This window comes from Pleurodeles waltl, chromosome 4_2 (genome assembly GCF_031143425.1).
Source record: "Pleurodeles waltl isolate 20211129_DDA chromosome 4_2, aPleWal1.hap1.20221129, whole genome shotgun sequence".
Classification (NCBI taxonomy): domain Eukaryota; kingdom Metazoa; phylum Chordata; class Amphibia; order Caudata; family Salamandridae; genus Pleurodeles; species Pleurodeles waltl.
Window position 1 is genome coordinate 533,951,086 of NC_090443.1, and position 19,070 is coordinate 533,970,155.

General features: G+C 41.4%; 1 protein-coding gene across 1 annotated transcript in view; it reads left to right on the forward strand.

Annotated features, from left to right (window-relative positions):
- The window catches only part of LOC138293064 (mucin-19-like), a 65,485-nt gene that overhangs the window by 3,518 nt on the left and 42,897 nt on the right, over window positions 1–19,070 (forward strand). Inside the window, exons 2-4 of the mRNA XM_069232060.1 lie at window positions 7–59; window positions 1,351–1,389; window positions 12,332–12,383. Coding sequence (XP_069088161.1) covers window positions 8–59; window positions 1,351–1,389; window positions 12,332–12,383 — 143 coding nt within the window. The 5' untranslated portion in view covers window position 7. The remainder of the gene's footprint in view (window positions 1–6; window positions 60–1,350; window positions 1,390–12,331; window positions 12,384–19,070) is intronic.

Genomic DNA, 19,070 nt, shown 5'->3' on the forward strand with positions numbered 1-19,070 from the left:
CCACAGGATGGCGCTGTTGTGTCTACTGATTCTGGTATCACTGCCTCTTGGGCAGGCAGGTGAGTGCGTGGTTATTGTCCCACCAGTGGTTCTTAACTGTAGCAGGAAACTCAACAACACCAAGGGACCAATGAGAGCTCCACCTGCAGGGCCTGCTGCATTTGATTGGCTAGTCTGTACCATACTGATGCTGCTCCTCCATGCAATTGCCCTAATCTGATATGGTGAACCCCGAGACTGTGTGCTACTGTAATTTACTCCAAGTAATACTTACATTGTATGGCAAAGCTCCCCCTTTAAATCAAACTGGGTGATATCTATCGTCGATAATCAAACTTCGTTGAGAAACACTGTACCGCTTTAATCATATCCATGGCAAACCACGGTATCCATGTTTACATGGATGAATGTGATTTATTCATGTATTAGTTTGTGCATTTGCCAAGAGAGGGCCATCGCCATTCTAGACCAGGCCCCCTGTGCAGGACCAGACTGGGGAAGCAAATGCAGCCCTGGAAAAAATGATCAAACCAGCCCTGGCTGACTTCGTCTTCAGTCACTCTTTCCATCCATCCATTTTCTCTTTCTGTCTGTCCTTCGCACCTCTGTGGCTTCTCCCTATTTTATCACATTCTCTCTATCTCATGCCTCCCTCTTCCCTTTCTAAAAGCCTCTCCGGATCTGCTGCCATTTACCTTGAGAGTTGGGAAAAGAGATGGAGCCACATGGTGGGGGATTTAAGATAGAAAAAGAGAGGGAAGGAGGGGTAAGGCAGAGAGAACCCGATGAGACGGAGAAGAGAGAGAGGAAAGATAGAATGGATGGACTGAAAGATAGAGATCAGGGCTGGTTTGAACATTTTTGCTTCGGGTGCTTTTGGTTTCCCAGTCAGGCCCTGCCAGGAGGGCAGGGTACAATGAGGGAGGAGGTCTGAAGGAGGTAATTAAGATCAAAAAGGTAGACAGTGATAAACATAGGTCATGACCTGGGAACCATTGGCAATGGAGGAAAGGCATAGGCCTAGAATAGTGTACACCCAGGAGAAAGGTATTGGTTGATCAACAAAAGGATGTAGCTTCCGGTTAAGTTGCAAAGGATAGGTGTCCACTGCCACAGGACCCCAGAGGCATTCAAAGATGCACAGGTGTTAGGGAACCAGATTATAGTTATAAGGAGCTGGAGGAACCCAGCTTCAAACTGGAGTGCAGCCACATCTGTAAGTTCATGTGTGAGTGCCTGATTGTGTGCATGATAATTTGCATGCTTAGTGAGACAAAGACCACTTCACCTTGTCATAAGTTCTCCAATGTTTGCAAGTGTGCTATTAACGTTGTTGTTTCTCTCCTCTAGTGCCAATCACTCAACAGCTCTGTAGTTGCCTTGAACCAGGTAAAAATTGCTCTCCTTTCTGTCTAACTCTTCATAGAGTTGAGTATGTGTCCTGTATTCCGTATAACACTCAAGATCCTTTTTACCCCCAAATGGCCATGTCCTGCCACAAAATGCCAGCAACGTGACTCAGAATTACGAAGGTTTACTTTTTGACCATGTAATCCCCACATTTATTCTTAAATTGCCTCACGTTTTTCCACAAAAATGAAACACATTTTACCATATCAAGAGTTTAATTGCCCTAATGTGTGAAAGCCAACAAATAATTTCATGGTGAAACATTTTCAGCCATCTGCCCCCACTTGCCTCTCAAGTTGTCACTTAATGAGTCATCATCATCATCATCATCAAACAGACTTTATTCGACTTTCAGCAAGTCATAAAAGGATCAAATAGTAACACACGGTAAATAGATTAAAAAAAATAATAATAATAATAATAATAATATATGAAAGTAATAGTACACATCCTTAATTTATCCAAATACAAATATTTAAAACCTTGATAAATTTAAGCCAATACACCCATGAATTTCCTTACAATTAATTCTAAATAGTAAGGAGTTTGCCAAAAATTCCAGACATTCCAATAAAATTAGGCCAATGCACCCATAGACTTCCTTACCGTCAGTACTATACATACAAAATTTGCCAAGATTCCACACATTTCAATAGAGGATAAAATCTGTAAACTAAAATACACATCACGACACTGACGCAAATTAATCGATCTTAAAAGAGGCAATAAAAGACATTTTCTTTGTTTATAATAGAATTTACAAAAGAGGACCTCGTGCATCATAGATTGGGCTACCTTCACATCACAGGGGCATGCTCTTAGGGTTGTACTCCAGTCATTCATGGTCAGAAAGATTACTAAACGGTGGAAAGCATCTAAACGTAATCTTGTAAGGACAAATCGGTGTCGAGGGTTTATCACACTTGCTAGATAAGTCTGCACCGCGACCGTAAACAAGATTAGTTGATTAGACATGACACTAGTTTTTTTTGATTAAGCTTCCCATCTTGTTCTTCCAGGTGCTTCCATGTCAAGGCCCTCAGTTCTCTCCTGGTTATTTTTTCCAGTGTTTGTGGGTTTAAGTAATAGTCTTTGCAACCCATATTTCCGAAAAAGGTCATAATGTATGTCAACCAGGGGACTCTGAGCGAGTGTGTTAGCCTCATACAATCAGATAAAATGGCCTTGTTTAGTCCAGTATGCTTGGAGGTCCACACTTTGTGCCATAGTAATAATGGCTGTATCTTTATCAAGTCAACTACAAAGGGGACCCCTAATTCCGCATGGCTAATGTATGACGATGTGCTATTTGGTACCATTAGCAAGTATCTGAGGAAATCATTCTCCACTGTCTGGATCAAATTACAATTGGTATACCCCCAAATGCCTGCTCCATACATAGCAGCCGAGATGCACTTAGCTTTACAGATCTTTACCATATTCGGCGGGGTAATCCCCCCTAGTCTTTTAGAAAATATCTTCAAGGCCGCTGTTGTTTTAATGATCTGATCTTTTTTTGTTTTCACACAGTGTGCCCAAGTACCCTGTTTATCAAACATTATACCCAAATATGAGAAAGTACGAGCTATCTCCACCTTGTCCTCATGGATAGTAGTGTAATAGGTCTTACCCAGTTTCCTGCCACAGTTCATTATAAAAGTTTTTGAACGGTTGACTGTAAGTCCCAAATCTGTCATAAAGATTATACAAGTGGTTAGGATTTTTTGAAGGGCTAACGGTGTCCTAGCCATAAGTACTGCATTGTCTGCGTAAAGGAGAGCGGGGACAGCGCGATTACCTATTTGGGGAAGGTCTTTACATTTGCTTGTCAATTCACATTTTAAGTTGTTTATATGTAATGAAAACAAGAGTGGAGCAAGAACACAGCCTTGGCGCACCCGTCTATGTATACCAAAAGGCCTGGTACATTCCCCTCTTGCTCTACACCCTATATACAAGTCCTGTATAAAATGAACTATTGTTGACTCGACCCACATGCTTGTTAAAATGTCCCATAACTTCTCATGTAAAACGCAGTCAAATGCTGAGGATAAATCTATGAAGGCCAGGTACAAATTACCCTCTCTGATCTTTGTATACTTCCCCACTAAAATACTTAAATTCAGGCCCTGTTCCACTGTACCTAGTCCTGTGCGGAAGCCATACTGTACTGGGGATAAGATGTCGTATCCTTCCGCCCATATTTGAAGTCTGTTTAAAATTATTCTGCCCGCTAGTTTAGCTGATGTATCGAGCAGGGAGATTGGCCTATAGCAAGCTGGATTAAGGCGGTCGCCTTTTTTGTATATAGGGATGATAATAGAATCTCGCGACGTTGATGGAGGGCCTTGTATACAAAAGGCCCTCAATACCTGTGTCAATAGAGGGCCCCATAGATGTGTATTTGCTTTGTATAAGTCTATTGGGACGCCATCGGGGCCCGGCGCTTTCCCCGCTTTACTTATATTTATGGCTTCCACTACCTCCTCTAAGCTAAACTGAGGTATTACAGCTAGACGTGGGCCTTCCTGGGAATCTGGAGTCTTTAAAGAGTCCGGGGAATCTCTGTCACTAGGTTGAGAATATATCTTAGAGAAATATGTGATCCAGTCCTCTTCTGAAATTGCAATCTTCATTCTAGGAGTGTCTCTATTGCCTAGAACTGGAGTATTTATTATATTCCAGAAGAGGATGTTATCTTTCACAAGGCTAGCTTTGTGTAGGTTTTCCCATAAGTTTTCTCTCAAGGCAGATTTCTCTTTGTTATGCTTGTCTACAGATACGTATTTCGGTTGGGCATCTTGTAGGGGCACTTAGGGCTTTTTTCAGTCTCGTATGAGCTTTCGTGCAATCATGGTCAAACCAGCCTCTTTCCCTTTTTTTCCCTTCCCTTCCCGACCTAATAGTGAGGGCTTCTTTCACACCTTGCGTTATCTGCAGAAAAGCACTTAAGCATTTTCCTGGAGCCGTGTCCTCAGTAAGGCAGTCTAGGAACGCTTGGTTGTATTCACATAATAGGTGTTTTAGTAAGACCTGTGAATCTATCTGAGACCATCTCAATGTATATCCATTACCCGGGGCTAATACAATATCATTTACCGTCATGGCCTTTCCATCTTTAGCCTGTATGACGGAGGTTAATGAGAGTTCCAGACTCTGAGGGAAGTGATCGCTTATTGCGATATCATGAATTGTATAGTTAATAAAATAATGTGCAAAATGGGTTGACATTAAGACAGAATCGATCACTGTATCAGCGCCCCTTCCGTTAAAAGTTGGTTTAAACAATGGTTCTTTAAAATGTAGTTTGTTTGCAAACGACAGGTTGTGTTTTTGGGCCGCTGAATTCATTGCATCTCCTTGAATAGTATGTGAAAAATGAGGACTTGAGCCAGTATCTTCGGTGTCCCAACCGCACACCTTTCCCGTGAGTTCCTTACAGAGATGAACATTAAAATCACCGCCCCATATAATAAAAGTCTGGCGTCTATTATTTGCACATATTTTCTCTCGGTCCTCTCCCATCTCTGTTAAAATTCTAAAAGCTTCTCTTGGTGATGCTTTGTTATAAAAATTAATAACTACTAGCTGTGTATTCTGGTCCAAATTACTCTCTATCATTTGGTAATGGGGTTTCGTAATTAGCATTTTTAAATTATGTAACCGCAGCTTATTAGAAATATATGTACATAGACCTCCTTTTGGCCTGCCATGTTTGGTCTGTACAGCTGGTGTATGAAATGTCTTATAACTGTTTATGTGAACAGGATTTAATATTTAATAGCCAGGTCTCCTGGAGGCATATCCAAAAGAAATCTTCAATAAAATTCACCCAAAGCTCGTTGTTAATCTTGTTAGTTAGGCCTGCCATGTTACAGTAGAGTATAACTATTTCCATGCACTGGTGGGGTTGGGAACGCACCTTCTCTATGATTGGTGAGAGTTGCCTATCATCTAGTGTATGGATTGTTGACGAAGGGAGGGTTCTCTGATTCGAGTGGGTATCTGCGATATTCCTGCCGAATGCCACTGCGTGCAATATGTCTCCCCTGTTCATGCTAAGCCCTTCTATATTTACGTCCGGGACCATTTCATGCGGGAAATTTTTCTTGTTCATACTAAGTCAATCTAGATCTTCTATCATTGTAAGAGGTTGGGATCTATTACTAGAGAGAATGGGATCTGGACTATTTGGGGCTTGTTTATTTGCAAATTGTAAGTTCCTGGGGTTACGCCCCAGGGGTCTCTGACAGAAAAAGCCCAGGGGTAGTAGGGAGATTCCTTGGTAGGTAGCTTGTCTAGTGCCTAATTCACAAATGATACTGTCCACTAAGTCTGGGGTCTTGAATGAAAGGACCACACAGTCTCCCTCCACTACTTTCTCCCTACTTCCTATCCACTTGACTCTTCTAACCATTTTTATGTCTTCGAAAAGAAACCCCACCCCTCCGGAACCCAAACGTGTACCTATCCAGTTCAGGGCCTTGTTCCTCAATGCCGACCACGTTTCCCGCTGTTGATCACCTATAGGAGGAACGTTTGCCAAGACCACCACATATGGAGTTGCCTCCGGGGGAAGATGTAAAAGGTCGCTTGGTAAATATGTGGGCTTTAAAGGTCTTATTCCACTACATTGGTTCCCTCCTGTATCTAACTGGGGGTGATTTATCCGAGCTAATAATGGGATGTTGGATGCTATTGTAGCTGATTTATAGCTAATATTTGGTGCTGGTGGGGATAGTTGTAATCTGGTCGAAGGTTTTGAGGTCAAGTGTAAAATGACTATTGCTTGATGATATTGGTGGTAGCTGTAATTTGGTCAAGGTCTTTGAAGTCAAATATGAGCCATCATCCCTATCTTGGAAGGTATGTTGGGTATTACGTTAAAAATTTGGGATCGGCAATATTTTGCTAGAGTCTTGTTTCGGATGGTGTAAGGCCTCTGGGAGTAAGGACTTTATAATTCCTACACCTTCCTCGACCTTGCTCTCCACCACTTTTAGGCGCTCCATCAAGGAGTTTAGTGTAGCCCCCAATTGATGATTTCATAATATTTACTAAGTCATAAAGATTGGCAAGGAGGGTTTGAGTCATATCTACTGAGTTGCTTGGGAGTTTCTTTCATAATGATTTCTTTGGGGGCTTTCTATCAGGTATAGGTACGGAGTCCTTCTTAGGAGATTTTTTAGAGGTGTTAACTCCCTTCTCTACCGCCGGTTTCCTTGGGCGTTTAGCTGCAGGTGAAAGGTGGTCTGGTGTAAAGATTAAGTCTGAGGTATTTTGAATGCATCCATTTTTATATATTACATCTCTGTTCACTACATCATTATCACACTGATTAGGATCATCAGATATCACCACATTCTTTTGTGATTGAGTAGTATATTCTTTGGGTGTCAGCATTTTTTCCTCTACGTTGGCAATTTGTTTGTCTATCATCCCCATTGCCCCTGAAATGTATTTGAATATGGATGTACTGTCTTTTAAATTTGGGGGGTGACTCAATTTTGAATGCTTTCATTTTCCCATATTTTGTGATATCACTCTAGTTCCGGTATAAAGGGATGAGGATATATGGGATATGCTATATGGGATAGGCTTAGTTAGTTAATTACCATCACCAAAGTAGCACCACCCCAATTGAATTAGTTGAATAGCTTGGCCAAAAAGCTGAGTGCACAGGCAAAGCCACTTTATCACTAATTAACAATCTGCTCAGAGGTAAAATCAAATGTCATGTAAAAAAACGTTCTCACTCATGTGTACAGGGTGCAGTGGCTCCTAAGATGTTCCTGTAGTTGGTATCCCGCCGGGGACTGGAAACAGGTTCCAAAATATTCCAAGGAACCGCCGTCTGGCCCAGAGTAGCTAAGGTTTCTCTTTCCACACTCCTAATCCAATTGGTGTTTTTCTTTTTTTAAGGCTCTAACCAAGGGCCCTCAAGGGGAAGATGAAAAAGGGAGGGCCCAGCCCAGCCTCTTCCTGACAATGACGGGCGAAGGACGGGCCTGCCCTTGGCCCAGGCTTTGCACGGGCACAGCCCGCGCGCGTCCCGCAAGGCGGGATTGCTCCTTGCAGTTTATAGGAGCCTCCCGTTCAAAGTAGCAGCAGCAGCCAATCGAGCGCGACCCGCGATGCGCGCGCGCGTTACTGAAACAGGAAAGGGCTCCTCCCTGCCCCCGGCAACAGAAATAACAGGTCCCGCAAGGCGGGAGTGCTCCTTGCAGTTTATAAGAGCCTCCCGTTCAAAGTAGCAGCAGCAGCCAATCGAGCGCGACCCGCAATGCGGGGGCGCATTACTGAAACAGGAAGGGGCTCCTCCCTGCCCCCTGCAACAGAAAAAACAGGTCCTGCGAGGCGGGAGTGCTCCTTGCAGTTTATAGGAGCCTCCCGTTCAAAGTAGCAACTGCAGCCAATCAAGCGTGACCCGCGATGCGGGCGCACGTTACTGAAATAAGAAGGGGCTCCTCCCTGCCCCCCGGCAACAGAAATAACAGGTCCCGTAATGAGTCAATTAATTTCCTTCCTCATCCCTAAACATGAGCTTATTTGTCCAGCAGAGCAGCCCACAAGAATGCTATTCACTGGATATATGCATGGTTAACAAATACAATTATGTCTATGCTTCTTACATATCATGTCATTGGTGGAGCGACACTACCATATGCAACTGTGGAGCACGCCGGCTATTCTACCACAGCCTCATATCAAAGCTAGTTTCCTGGTTGGTGTTTTTGATCATAGGGTTTCTTCCGGAACAGCCAACTTCCTATGACTGCCTGCTCATCCCAGGTGTGCCTTTCTCTTTCTGGGGTAGCAGCTAGTTCTGAAATAAGAAATTGGAATTTTAAGAGTTCTACTCCTAGAGACACTAAAACAATGAATATCACAGCTATGAGACTTCTAACAACATACTTTTTTCCCTGTGCTTGTCCGTGTTTAATTAACAGCCTCCTGCCCATTATGAGTGAAATGGTCTAACAACATTATAGAACTTTTATAGGTTGCCAAATGCCCCCTCTCATGCCTTACGCCCTTGAACTGCAACTCGAGCAGACTGGATTTAGAAACTAACTTTGATGGAAGTTAGTCAGATTCAAGAAAGGGATTGGGCCTGGTCAGCGCTTACTGTCGGACTTAGAATAAATTGTGTGACAAGATGTCTGAAAAGGTACAGTTCATCGGGGCAAGGCTGCACGCAGTGTCTGAGGAGGAGCAGCCGTCACCAGGGAGCTTCTGGACAAAGTTACGGTGACAGTTTCTACCTTCGGACTTTGTATCTTTTTTATAAGTAAAAAATCTCCAGCGGGACAAAGCTGTGAGTCATAGCTGACGAGGGCTCTATGAAGACAGATGCCCCTTTTGCGAAGGGCCGCTACCCAGGATTTGCTGCTGCTGAGAAGGACGTAGCGTGAGCTGACAAAAAATCAAGCCGAGCAGCTATGCACCTTAGGTGGATCGATGAGCAGGTTTGACCCAGTTTCCTCTCAGTTCTTAGATCACGCTTTAGCCAAAAATGGTAAAATTCCCATATTTTAGATTTTGGCTTTCTGGGCACCTTTAGCGCACCACTTCAAGGGTCTGGGACGTGAGAGGCACCACTTGGAGGGCCAGGACTCACCCAGGCTGGGACCAGGTGCAGGTTCAAGATGGTTGAAGCCTTTTCTGACCCTGAAGCTGTGATCAGGAATCCAGCCAAGCAGCCTTTGGGCGCACTTTGATAGTCCATGGTTCAAGCAGTGGAAGAGGGTTAAAGCAAAAGGGCTAGCCTCTGAAGGTTAAAGGCAGGTTTCAGGCAGCAGAGAAGTTCTTCCTGGTGCAACTAAGCAGTCTTCTGAAATATGCCACAGCAGCAGGTAGTCCCCTGAGAGTCCTTCTGCAGGTCCAGAAAGTGTACTGAAAAGTGGGTCTGAGGGTCTTATCTTTTTACTTGGTGCTTTCTTTGAAGTAGTGAGACGTTTTTAGAGATTATCTTTAAAGTGCAGGAATTTGCTGCCCCCACCTCCTGGCTTCATACTGACTGCAATGCAGTCACACCAAACTAGTGTGAAGTGTTTTGTGTGAAGGCAGGGCACAGGTTGTTGATTTGAAAGTGGGGCTGTGCCCTGGCCTGCCTCAGCATACTGCCAGTGATGGATCATCCAGGCGCACCTAATCACTCTATTGTGTGGCTGCCTATACAAAATCCAACTGCCATCTGCACCCAATCATAGGACCCAGAAAAAGGCCGCAGATACCAAATAGTTAGAGAAGGAAAATTCCAACTTCCTAAAAGTGGCATTTTCAAAACTGTAAATTGAAATCCGACTTTACAATTAGAGAAGATTTTAAATTACAATTTCTGAGACACCAAACATAAATGCCCTACCTGTTTCCAACCAAACGTTAACACTTATTCACAATGTTATTCTATGGGTGAGGTAGGCCTCACAGTAGTGAAAAAACAAATGTGTGAGTTTTTCACCACTAGGACATGTAAAACTTAAAAGTACATGTCCAACCTTTTTAATTATAATGCACCCTGCCCTATGGGCTGCCTAGGGCCTAGCTTATGGGTGACTTCTATGTAATAAAAGGGGACTTTAAGGCTTGGCAAGGGGGTATTTTGGCAACATGAATTGAAAGTATTAATCTGCATTCAGGCTGCAATAGCAGACCTGGAACATGTTTTAAAAGGCTACTTAAGGGTAAGAGGAGTACAAAAAAGGGGAAATTCAGGATAAATTAAGACCAATTTGAAAGTTACAATGGTTAGCTTCTTTTTCTTATGGGACTGAATGATGAATTTGTGGGCAGCATTATGAAGTGTGAGTTACTTAAGAATATCGGACTGATATGTGATATATGGAGTGTATTGAATGCTAATCCTGATTGTTGTTTTTTTCTGTGTTGGAATATGTTGTGCTCTTATTGAAAAATAATATTTTTTTTAAATAGACTACTTAAGTGGGTGGTACAATACATGCTGCAGGCTCACTAGTAGCATCTAAATTACAGGTCCTGAGTATATGGAATACCATTTTACTAAGGACTTATAAGTAAATGCAATATGCCAATCAGGTGTAAGCCAGTTTGCGAGGATTTTGGTGTACTATATGATATGGCTGGGCTGCCCTACAATGCAATACAGTCACAAATACCATCCTGGGTCCAGTCCGGTACAGTTACTCAACCTTAAGCTCAACCCTGGTTGTCTGTGGCTGTGAGCAGTAAGGCTTAGGAAAGGAACAATGTGTAACACATTTACATGGAACCAAACAACAGAATGAGAGAGTCACACATCACAAAAGAAACAAGACATTGACTTCTAAAAATCGAGCAGAATTTTATCAATTTTTTAAGACCACCATCAGCAAAATGCATAACAGGTAACTGTCTAATATTTTTCATTTAGCCACTGAGGTATTTCTTCTTGTTACACCTCACCTGAGAGATGTAGGTTTGTGGCACATTCCCAGGTCTACCATTTCTGGTAAATCTGAGAATGCGTCAAAATCATAGGATGTTGCATGGGGACACCCACTCAGCACCCATGGGGTGCCTCCCTTGCGTGGAGTAAGGCAACTCAGAAATTTAACAGCTTTGCTTTGCTTGAGCTTTATGAAGCCACTCAGGGCCACACAAGGTGGCCTTGCATGGCTTCATAAATCTCACTTTTGAGTTGCATCGCACATGCATCACACATGCCATAAATATGGCCCTGAGCATGTGGTTTGCAAAGGAAAAGAAGGGTTTGGGTCAAGTACTACAAACTGAAAACATGGTTTAAAGTTTATTATGATGCTGTAAGCGATAGATCTTAATAGTAAGGAAGTGACTAAGGTTATTGCTAGGTTTTTTAAAGGCTTCCTGCTATCTTTGGACTGTCTGCTAAATTCTGCTTTAGTCCCAAGAAATAGTAATTTACACAGATTGTTTTTGAAAACCTTGGAAAGTACACAAAGAATACAGTTGATGAACCTTGTGATCAATTCAGTGACCGGACCATACGTTAGAATTGGACCACATGCCTAATATGCCAGTGTTTTTTTAAACTTATTTCGAATATCGGCACACAGGATATTTCATCACAAACTTGGAGGATGCCCTTCCATCATATTTCAAGTCCATTGTAGACTACAGCACTTGTAGTACAGCGGACATAATATCCATAATCTTTTGACAGAGTGTTGCATCTGCCAAACTCTAACCAAGGCCCTTAGTGGCTATGAATTTCTGTTCTGGCATCTAATTATCCACTGCTAGGATCCCAAGTCTCGTTCACTAATTAGTGGTTTCCTCAAAAGAGTAAAGTCTTTGATTTAAAGATTACACTCACTGCTCACAAAAGCAGATATGATCAACCTAATCGTAGGCATGAATCAGATGGTATCCCTATGAATATACCTGAATACCTGACTAGATATGCAATTTGGAAAATGTGGTATGAATTCTGAAATCAATAGATTAGTTAATTTCCATTGAAAATAAGGGTGTCCACCAAAATTACGTGAAACGTTGTTTGTATACATGCCAGTGTGTGCCTTGGTGGCAAGTCTGAGTGTGATTTGGAAGAATTGGGGGATTTCCAGTTCATCCAGAGGCACCAAAAAACTTGGTTGAGATGTAGCACAGTAGTTATCTCAATCCTCCATTTTCCTACAGCCCGGTTATGTGGCCTCTAAATCCCCTGAGCCGTGGTTGGTCACTCTATTTCACTGATAGACGTTTCATGTATTTTAAAGAGATTTGCTCTCTTTGAGTGGGCAAGATTGGTTGAATAAATTTAGTCCTATGCACCAGCACTATATATGACTTTTATTCTCACCTTCTCCGAGAAAAACAATGCAATGCTGCTGTTAAAATTCTTGCAAAGTTTATCATTCAAGATTAATCTCTGTCTTGCTAAATAGCTTTATCTCAGTTTCTTCTTTTTTGTCAGTTCGCATCCAGTGTCAAACCACAGCGGAAGACCTTTCTGATGAGAGCAATGAGTGAGTACTGCTGTTGAATCCTTACCTAAAGCACTTTCTAGCACTGCTCATAATTCCATCTGAATGCCTGCTGACTCAGAGAACATACTGTTGGTGGGATAATACAACTTATATGAGGAATGTCCTCAAAACCCTAATTTACTTTAACCCAGAATTATGTGATGCCAGATAGTCTTCCCTAACACTTTGACACATGCAAACTCACACGAGGTAGACAGCCTTCCATATATATATCTTGAATCTAAAAACGTATTTTTTGCCCTTCATAGTACTAGAACGCTTCACCCAGATCAATGGACCTTTTGACCCAGTACTGTGGTGAACGATGTTTCAACATTTACATCAATATGGCAATCAGTAATTTAAACACCATGACCAATGTGACCATGGAATGAAAACTCCAGTCAATAAAAGTTCACAGCTTTATTTTGACAACTACAAAACCAAAGTCATACAAATAGTGTGAAGGATAAGACTGCATAAATAAACGTAACCCATTGGCAGCCCAAATCTCCGAAACTAATTTCATCTGCTAAGCATCAACACAATTAGCCTTCAAGAAAAATAACACATCAACAATATCAATATTTGAGCATTAGAAACACAATTCAAATCAGAATTAGGACACATTAGTCAAATTCAAATGCACAAAACATTAATCAGGAATCTTTGTGGACATAGGTTCTGCCTACAACTATCCAAATTAGGACATGCATGTGTGTGAACTTACTACACATGCAGACAAAATAATTTGGAAAAATCAAATAACTCAGGTTAGGTTCTAACTAAGAAAAATAAAAATACACCAGTGTCAACATGCCAACTTCTAACAAAGCAGGACATTGCATTAGAATACCTCTTCTTAGAAACAGCAGGCAATTCAGTTTTCATTGACAAAGCATAATGTCAAGTCCAATCGAATCAGCATCAGGGGAAAGTGCAGGACAGGAGCTGCACAGGGTAATTAGAAAAGTCTGCAGCACAAGTTAACAGCATAAAGTTTGACAAAGCTCTGCCTCAGCTCTGCTGTCAGTCCATTACCTAACTAGAAATCATTCTCAGGGTTTGAATGGTCAGTCCACTAAGACCATCTTGCAAAAGAGGGCAATGTCTAATTATAATCTTAGCTTAACTTCACTTTGCAACATCAGCTTACTCTCCCAGGACTCGGTGAGAAGACATCTCTCTTTTCCATGTGACTCCAGCAATATAACAATTTTGTACATCAATAGTGTTAGAAATGGGGTCTTTGGTTGGCAGTCAGGCTGGCCCCTGTCCAAGCAAGGAGCCTCACTTTAGTCAGGGTAAGTCGCACACAATCCAAATTTTCCTGTGCCCACCCTCTGATAGCTTGGCACTGAGCAGTCAGGCTTAACTTGGAGGGCAATGTGTAAAGTATTTGTGCAATAAATCATGCAAAACACAGTAGAACACCAAAAGATACACCACACAGTGTTTAGAAAAATATATAATATTTATCTGATAAGATGCAGGTCAAAATGATCAAGATTCAATAAGTATACATTGAAATATCACTGTAAAAATGATATAAAGTGCCTGATTACAACTTTGGAGGAGGTGTTAATCCATCCCAAAAGTGACAGTAAAGTGACGGATATACCACCAGCCGTATTACGAGTCCATTATATCCTATGAAACTCGTAATACGGCTGGTGGTATATCTGTCACTTTACCATCACTTTTGGGACGGATTAACACCTCCTCCAAAGTTGTAATCAGGCCCAAAGTGTCTTTAGTCTTTAAAAAGCAACAAATGTCTCTTGCAAGCACAAAGTACCTGGTTTGTGTTCAAATTCCCTGCAAAGGACGAGATGCGTGGAAAACAGGGAGGTGTGCGTCGATTTTTTCCGGTGCACACAGATGATGTGTCGTTGAGTTTTCATGCAGGGCAGGCTTTGCATTGATTTCCGGTGCGTAGACTGGGATCCTCTTCGGGTTGCAGGGTTTTTGGACGCCCCGGGGACAATGCGTTGAAATCCTGGTCATGCAGGACGAAGTCACAGGGGCTGGGTCGATACGGAGAGCGATGCGTGGAAATGTCTGCTGCACCACAGGCGCTGCGTCGATTCCTCTCAGGAAGTCGGGCTGCGTCGATCCAGTTTGGTGTGCGGTGATTTTCTCACCGCAATGCAGGCTGTGCTTCGTTTATTGCAGGCTGTGCATTGATTTTCAATGCCCAAGGAGTTCTTTTGCAGGAATGAAGTCTTTTTGGTCCTGAGACTTCAGGGAACAGGAGGCAAGCTCTATCCAAGCCCTTGAAGAGAACTTCTCAGCACAGCCAGAAGACAGCAAGGCAGCAGGGCATCAGCAGGGCAACAGTCCTTTGCAGAAAAGCAGCCAGGTTAGTCTGTTGGGAAGCCAGGCAGTTCTTCTTGGCAGGTTGCAGGTTCTGGTTCAATGATTCTTCACCAGTGGTATCTTGTCCAAAAGTGTCTGAGTTGGTGGGGTCAGAGACCCTGCTTAAATACCCAAATGTGCCCTTGGAGATGGGGAGACTTCAAAGAGTGGCTTAGAAGTGCACAAGGACCCCTTTGAGTTCCATCCTGTCTGCCAGGGTCCCAGTAGGGGGTGTGGCAGTCCTTTGTGTGAGGGCGGGCTACTGTCCTTTGACATATAAGTGTCAGGCCCTCCACCCTTCCAGCCTAGGAAGACCCATTCAATATGCAGATGTGTGCAAGTGTGACTGAGCATCCTGTGTTTGTGGTTGTCTGAGTGAATGCACAAGGGAGCTGTCAACTAAACCTAGCCAGACATGGATTGTAAGGCACAGAAAGATTTAAGTGTAGAGAAATGCTCACTTTCTAAAAGTGGCATTTCTAGAATAGCAACATTAAATCCAACTTCACCAATAAGCAGGATTTTCTACTACCATTCTGGCCATACTAAATATGACTTGGCTACTCCTTCCAGATCAGAATCTACCACTCAAACAGTGTATGAGGGTAGCCCTAATGCTATCCTATGAAAGGAGCAGGCCTCACAGCAGTGTAAAACGAATTTAGGAGTTTTACACTACCAGGACATATAGAACACACATGTTCATGTCCTGCCTTTTATCTACATAGCACCCTGCCCTATGGGCTACCTAGGGCCTACCTTAGAGGTGACTTATATGTAGAAAAAGGGGAGTTTAAGGCTTGGCAATTGCTTTTCAATGCCAAGTCAAAATGGCAGTGAAACTGCACACACAGGCCCTGCAATGGCAGGCCTGAGACATGGTTAGGGGGCTACCTATGTGGGTGGCAAAACCAGTGCTGCAGCCCACTAGTAGCATTTAATTTCCAGACCCTGGGCACATGTAATTCACTTGACTAGGGACTTACAAGTAAATTAAGTAAGCCAATTGGGTATGAACCAATGTCACCATGTTTTAAAGAGAGAGTATGTGCACTTTAGCACTGATTAGCAGTGGTAAAGTGTGCAGAGTCCTAAAGCCAGCAAATATGAGGTCAGAAAAAGAGGAGGAGGAAGGCAAAAAAGTTTGGGGGTGACCCTGCAGAAAGGCCATTTCCAACAAATAGTAACAATTCATGTTTCTTCTCATGGCTCAGTCCATCTTTCTCATTTCTCATGAGAAATCTATATCAGGATAATGGCATTACTTTACATTCAATCTGCTATCCCCAAAGTATCTATTCCCAAACTGTTTCAAACGAATTTACACATATTACAATAGATCTCTTTATTTTTCATGAGAAACAACCTACTGGAAAAATTGATGTTAGGAAAGAAATGATTCAGCAGCCATATAATTTCAAATACGAAAACTTCAGGCCAAGTTATACTAACACAAAAATATATTACATTCAATGTTACCATTGGTAAAACACACAATATGCAAACTCATAAATTCAGCATACTAATAGTTCATCTAAATAAGCAACCACATTTCATTAATAATTGCAATCCATGTTTAATCATCACTTTAGGTATGACAAAGACCCATTTACTTTTCTGCACACATGTGAATTGAAAATAATAATTCATTAAACATTATAAATCAAATCTTTTTTCTACTAATCATCATTCTAAAATTGGATTATACATCAATATTGAATTAACTCATGTTAGCACATTGTTAGGTATGGTGAGCACAATGTCCACCATTTTCTGAACGAAGACACTTTCAACATACATCTTAATACAATTACTCTTGTGTTAGGCTTTAAAGTGTGAATTCGTATGTTATCAAATGCTGATGTCTGGTGCATTCCAAGCATTACTTAAATGTGCATTCCAACACATTAAAAAATATTACTACAAACGTGGGAGTCCTCCAAATTCAGGCACCCTCATTTAGGTGTTGCTGGTAATAACCAAGGTAATGCCCAGAGGTAGTAGAAAAGGTAACTCTAGTCATTACTGCTGTATTTATATTTTTACTAGTAATGTACGAACTAATAATTTTTAACAAGGTTATCAATAAAAAATTCTGCATCTTGGTAAACATTTTCACAACAGCTTTTAAATGTAAGTAACACTGCTGGCAGTTACCACGATAAATCAATTGTAATCACTATTAATGTTTAAATACAGCAGTATGGTAACCCTCTCAGATGACAATAGAATCCCCTTGTTTAGTTACTGGAAACTCTGATCCTTTTCCACTTGCTTTTTAAATGATATGTAAGTGTGGATCATGAATATCAACTACAGAATGTCATAAGACGCTAAGGGCCCGATTCACAAGGGTAAACTTAGACCAAAAATCTAAGTTTAGACAAAAAGTCTGTTACACCTAAAGTCTAACTTTACTTGTCGTAAAGGTAGACCTTTGGTCTAAACTTACACCAAAAGTCTAATTTTACTGATAGTAAAGTTAGACTTTAGGTCTAAAGGTAGACTTTCGGTTTGAACTTAGACTTTTGGCCTAAGTCTACCTTTGTGAATTGGGCCTTAATACCATAGACAGAAAATCGAGGGATAAAATATTGAAAAGTAAGTAGGTATAGATGTTCCACATCTAATCTACTTCTATGAACTTTGATGATATTTATATCGTCAAGGTACACAGATGTGGAGTTAAGAATAGTAAATCTAAACTTCCCACTATGCCCTTACCTTTCTATATTTTGTCCACTGATATTTTGAGCATGATTTTAGAGTGCCCCTATATCCTTGTATTTGATATTCAAATGCACAAACATATGTCACGATCAAGGGGAGGTTCCCTGATGTGGTTCTTGGAACCAAATATCTGCTCTTTTTCTAGACAGCACAGTACCTGCAAAGCACTTGGGCAAAATATCAATCTGAGGGATCTCCCTGGATCACTAAGACCATTCAAGAGAGTGGACCTTCTTTCAGACATATGGTAGGCAGGCTGATCCCAATATGTAACACCTGAACAAGGCACTCTCAGAAAAGCTTATCCACTCTTCCTGGAGCCAATTATATTGAGGTGAAATTATACTATCTCTGCCAAAAGTATAAATTTAAAGCAGTTTTCATCAAGCAATTACACATCTGTGAGTTTCAAATAAATATACACAGCGTTTCCAAAAATGGCTTTGTAGGTGCTATCAACCAAAAAGTATTTTTCTTGCTCTTTAATGCAAAGTTAAAGGTTCGAGTTGAAATAAATGTGTCCTTACATTCTATTATGTTTCACAACACTGGTGTGTTTAAAATGTGAATAAAAACAAAACAAACCAATGTAGTGGAATTTGTACCCCCTCCAATTTATTTCTCATTTGACATTTAAAAAAAACATCTGGGCCTCTAGAAGAGGTGCAACACAACACAATTACATATATATCGCCTAAATGGTAAGTGCAGATACTCTCAAAAGTGTCCCACTTCTCTTATGTGGATAAAGATTAACATTTAATAGACACGTCAGGCATGTAAGCATGTATATGTCATTGCACGGAAAAAGCCAAGTACAATGGCAGAAATAGTACATTTTGGTAGAGATTAATATTTCTCCTCAACCTACTTTATAAAGAAGTATTATGTTGTGCAAGGGTTTTTTCAAGCAACATTTACTGTGTGCACTAGTGAGGCTCCGTGCACATATCAGCAGACCTCTTTTATTTTCTGTTATGTTTGTTATTTTCAAGTTAAGTCAACTTTATTGTTTAAGCTTACAAATGCAAGCTATACAATATACTACAGGTATTCGAGTTAAGATTTGAGAGGGAAATACATACATCAAGACCCAGTTGCTCCAACTGGGTATATTATCCTAAGGGTACAAGAAAGCAAAAAAATAAGCAAAAAACAGAAAGAAAAAGAAAAAAAAACAAATTTCAACTCAACCGAATCACATTCTACTGCAAAGTAAATTTAGGAAGTTTCATTGCAAGCACTGGGCAGCTTGTGGCATGCATGGTGTTTCACAAGTGCGAGGGTTTGGCTGGTAATCATCTTCAGAGGAGGACACATCACAGATACTGAAGCTCACAGAGTCCTAGATGTTATCATGACATTGCTGCCTACTGTTTGTTCTCTTTTCATGTAGGTGACAAACGTATGTCACGTCTTCTCATGTTTCTCCATGGCATATATGGTCCATACTTTTCCACACCACACATTTAGTGTTGAAGTGTGTGGCTGTTCCACATCCAGGCATTGGACAGTAATTGAGAAAGCAATTTTCCTATTGAGAGTGGTCATGGGATACATTCTATGCTCTCCAGGGTCACCTTGGAGTATGATAAGGTG